Source organism: Mus pahari, chromosome 10 (genome assembly GCF_900095145.1).
Source record: "Mus pahari chromosome 10, PAHARI_EIJ_v1.1, whole genome shotgun sequence".
NCBI lineage: Eukaryota > Metazoa > Chordata > Mammalia > Rodentia > Muridae > Mus > Mus pahari.
This window is the reverse complement of record NC_034599.1, coordinates 59236844-59240456: the sequence shown is the minus strand read 5'-3', so window position 1 is coordinate 59240456 and position 3613 is coordinate 59236844. Positions and strand designations below refer to the sequence as shown.

At 44.7% G+C, this 3613-nt stretch overlaps 1 protein-coding gene across 2 annotated transcripts in view; it reads left to right on the top strand.

Moving 5' to 3' along the window:
- The window catches only part of Dis3l (DIS3 like exosome 3'-5' exoribonuclease), a 36193-nt gene that overhangs the window by 13894 nt on the left and 18686 nt on the right, over nucleotides 1–3613 (top strand). For both annotated transcript variants that reach the window (XM_021206311.2, XM_029543308.1), the window contains exon 5: nucleotides 2786–2962. In XM_021206311.2, coding sequence (XP_021061970.1) covers nucleotides 2786–2962 — 177 coding nt within the window. The remainder of the gene's footprint in view (nucleotides 1–2785; nucleotides 2963–3613) is intronic.

The following is a 3613-nucleotide window of genomic DNA, read 5'->3' as shown; positions in this document are numbered from 1 at the left end:
TAAGAGAGCAGAAGGAGGACTGTAAGAGAGCAGAAGGAGGACTGTAAGAGAGCAGAAGGAGGACTGTAAGATGGTCCATATTGGGAGCAGGCAAGGTGATTCAGTGGTTTGGAACACTTGCACTTGTTGCTCTCACCAAGAACCTAGCTTCAGTTCCCAGCACCCACATGGACCTCCTCTGACTTCCTCAGGTACCAGACATGCATATAGTGCACATGCATACAGACACGCAAAACAGTCACACACATAAAAGAAGTATAAAGAGTATAAAGTATAAAAGTAAAAAAAGTATAAAGTATAAAGTATATCTTTAAAAAAAAAAAAAAAAAAACAGATGGTCTATAGCATTATTGGTGACCAGGTGACCTTGACTCTAGCTGATTCAGGCTGACTCCCAAAACTAAGGGGAACACAGAACTCAAGAGCAGCCCAGCAAGCCTCTGCTCCCAGTAAACTGTGTTGTGTGTGTTGTGTGTTTGTATTGTGTGTTACTGTGCTGACATGGTTGTATGTGTGTACATGTGTGTGTTAGTATTGGGGTTGAACCTAGGGCCTCACCATGCTAAGCGTGCACTACCACTGACCTGTACCTGCAGCCCTAAGTCATGTGTATTTCCATGGGTGATGCCGTTATGCTGGTGGCCAGTTAATACTAAAGTTGCCAATGGTCTTATGTTTTTGCCTACACAATGGTAGTTTTATTTGTTTCTTCCTCATTAACAATAACCACCATGTTTCCGTGGCAAGCATAAATATGTTACTTAATAGTAATATAAATAAGTGTGTTATCGCCTTCAATTCTTGAACAACTCAGTGAGGTGGGCCAGTATCCCATCTGACTACTAAGACAAATGGAGCACGGAGAAACTAAGTCCCTGCCCACAGGTCTCTGCTACTAAATGGCAAAGCTGGAATCATTCCCTAGAACCAGGCGCTGAAGCTTTGAGCCACTTGTTGAACTGCCTCCCAGATTTCTAGAGATATACAACTGCTAGCAATTTCCAACACACACAAAGGCAAGCTGTTCTAAATCTAATCTCCCTCCTTCTCTCCTTCTTTCTTTCCCTCCCTGCATATATATATATATATATATATATATATATATATATATATATATATATATATATATATATATAAAATCTGCTTTTTCCCCCAAGGCCATGTACACCAGACAGACCTTCCTGTGTAGGTAAGGATGACCTTGAACTTCTGCTCTTCCCATGGAAAGTGGAGACTTAAGTGCCAGGATTACAGGTGTGCACCACCACTCAGTTTATGTAATGCTGGTGATCAAATCCAGGGCTTCACACATTCTAAGCAAGCATCCTACCAACTGAGCCCCTTCCCTAGCCCCAAAAGCCAGTCTTCAGTGTCAGCCCCACCCGCCACTCTTCCACATGGGACTAGAGAGTAAGCAAGAGCAGGAGCCCTGGATGGGGTTAAGATGTGACACCATTTATATGAAGGCTGTCGGGTCACAGGCATGGCATTTTATCAGTGCCAGTGGCTTCAGACTGTCAAAGCAACACCGTCTTCCTATCTCTTAAGAACCTTTCAAGAGATCAGGCTGACTGTTAATCTCTCCATAGATGGCTAGTCTCACCTGTCTGTCCAGTTGGCCAATCAAATCTACTAGCTGATTGCATTTTTCTAATGCAAAAACCAAGACACAGCCGCCATTATCCCTGTCAGTTTATAGAATGTCCAGCTTGATTTTGAATTGTAGATTCCATAAGGGTTCCCGTGTGCATGAGTTGCTAAAGATTTGCCAATAGAATTTTCTTGACTGTGCTATAAAAATGTGTTCTGGAGTGCCAGAGAATTCCAGGGACGCCAGATATTAATGACAGTGTCACTTGTTTTTTCTGTTGCAATATATCATGTCTTGTTCCCGCAGAGGACAGTTGACTAAAATTACATTTTTCTACTTTTTTGAGAATTACGTTTCTTTGTACTCCAGTAGTATAGGACAGTTTTATTTTGTAGAGCAGTTCTTGAGCAAACTGTGTGACCAAGAGCCCCATAGAGGTTAGTGGCAGCAAGAAGAGAGACTGGCAAGCTCAGATGAGCAGGGACAGAGTTTTCTTTGGGGACTTGAAGTTAGATGCAAAGAACCAAGATGAAAAATTCTTCATGAAGAGGTTGTTTCCTAAGAAAAACGTGGTGTTAAGTGACAGGAGCAGAGTTGGCATGCTCACAGCAATGTGCACAGACCCTTCAGGAGGACTCGACATTAACAGAAGTGCTGGCCTCCACAGAAGAGTTTTCTCTCCTTGATAATTTGAGAGAAGAGGATGTATCTTAACTTTGATATCATGTATAAGAAGGTAAACATACATAATAGGAGATTGTTCTGTATGTCCTCTGTAGACCATCATGTGCAGAAGGGAGATACATGGAAAATCAGATTGGGGTGTGTGTGTGTGTGTGTGTGTGTGTGTGTGTGTGTGTGTGTGTATTCATCTGTATGTACAGATGCATACACAGAGACCAGAGGAGAACACTGGATGTCTTGCTTTATCTCTTCCTTATTTATTCCCTTGACATAATTTACTTAACCTGAAGCTAGGCTAGGCCAACAAACCCCAGGAAGCCTCCCATCTCCAAGTCCTCACTGCTCGGCACAGGCGTTACAGGCATTGTAGCCAAGCCACGCATTTCATGTAGGTGCTGGGGTTTGAACTCAGGTCTTCATGCCAGTGTTCCCACCCTCTTGGTTTTTCGGTAGTGCTGAGATGAAGACTCAGCATATGATGGTGTCTCTCTGTGCCATTACTAAACACAGAATTACCTGGACAACTTCTGGCCAGATTTGAAGAGTGCCCATGAGCTCTGTGACTCCATCCTTCAGTCTCGCCGGGAAAGGGAGACTGAGAGTCAGGAAACCCATGGGAAAGAGTACCCGGAACATCTTCCCCTGGAAGTACTGGAAGCAGGCATCAAATCTGGACGCTACATCCAGGTAAGGGTGGCAGCGAAGAGTGGGCATCAGCAACAAGCAGCATAGTTTTTCTCTTTTTGACTGGCCTTCCACTCCAGGCTCCAAGTCCAGTGCCAGGCCACAGGACAGGCTTGAGGAGGCAGAGCTGCCCAGATCAAGGTTGTTTGGGAGCCATTTCTCTATCATCCTTAACAGTCTACTTCTAAGCTGCCCAGGTGTCACACAAGTAGACCGGTAGCCTTCCGTCCCTGGCAGAGACATACAGTTCTGCATGAGGGTGTGGAGGTGACAGCAGCAGCAGCATGCTTATCAATTAATCTTTACTCCTTTGCCACTTCCCTGCCCCTCTGAAGAAAGGCCTCTTTGTGATTCCCCAGGACCCAGAACCCAGGGGCTACCGGGGTTTAGGGAAGGACTCTGATACAGTAACTCCTCAGCGGTGGCTGCTTTACCCACATTCATTTCCTGTATGTGTATGGATATGTGCTGACTTGTGTATCCATCACAGTCTGGGGCTGGAGAGATGGCTCAGCAGTTAAGAGCACTGACTGCTCTTCCAAAGGTCCTGAGTTCAATTCCCAGCAATCACATGGTGGCTCACAACCATCTGTAATGAGATCTGACACCCTCTTCTGGAGTGTCTGAAGACAGCTACAGTGAACTTACATATAA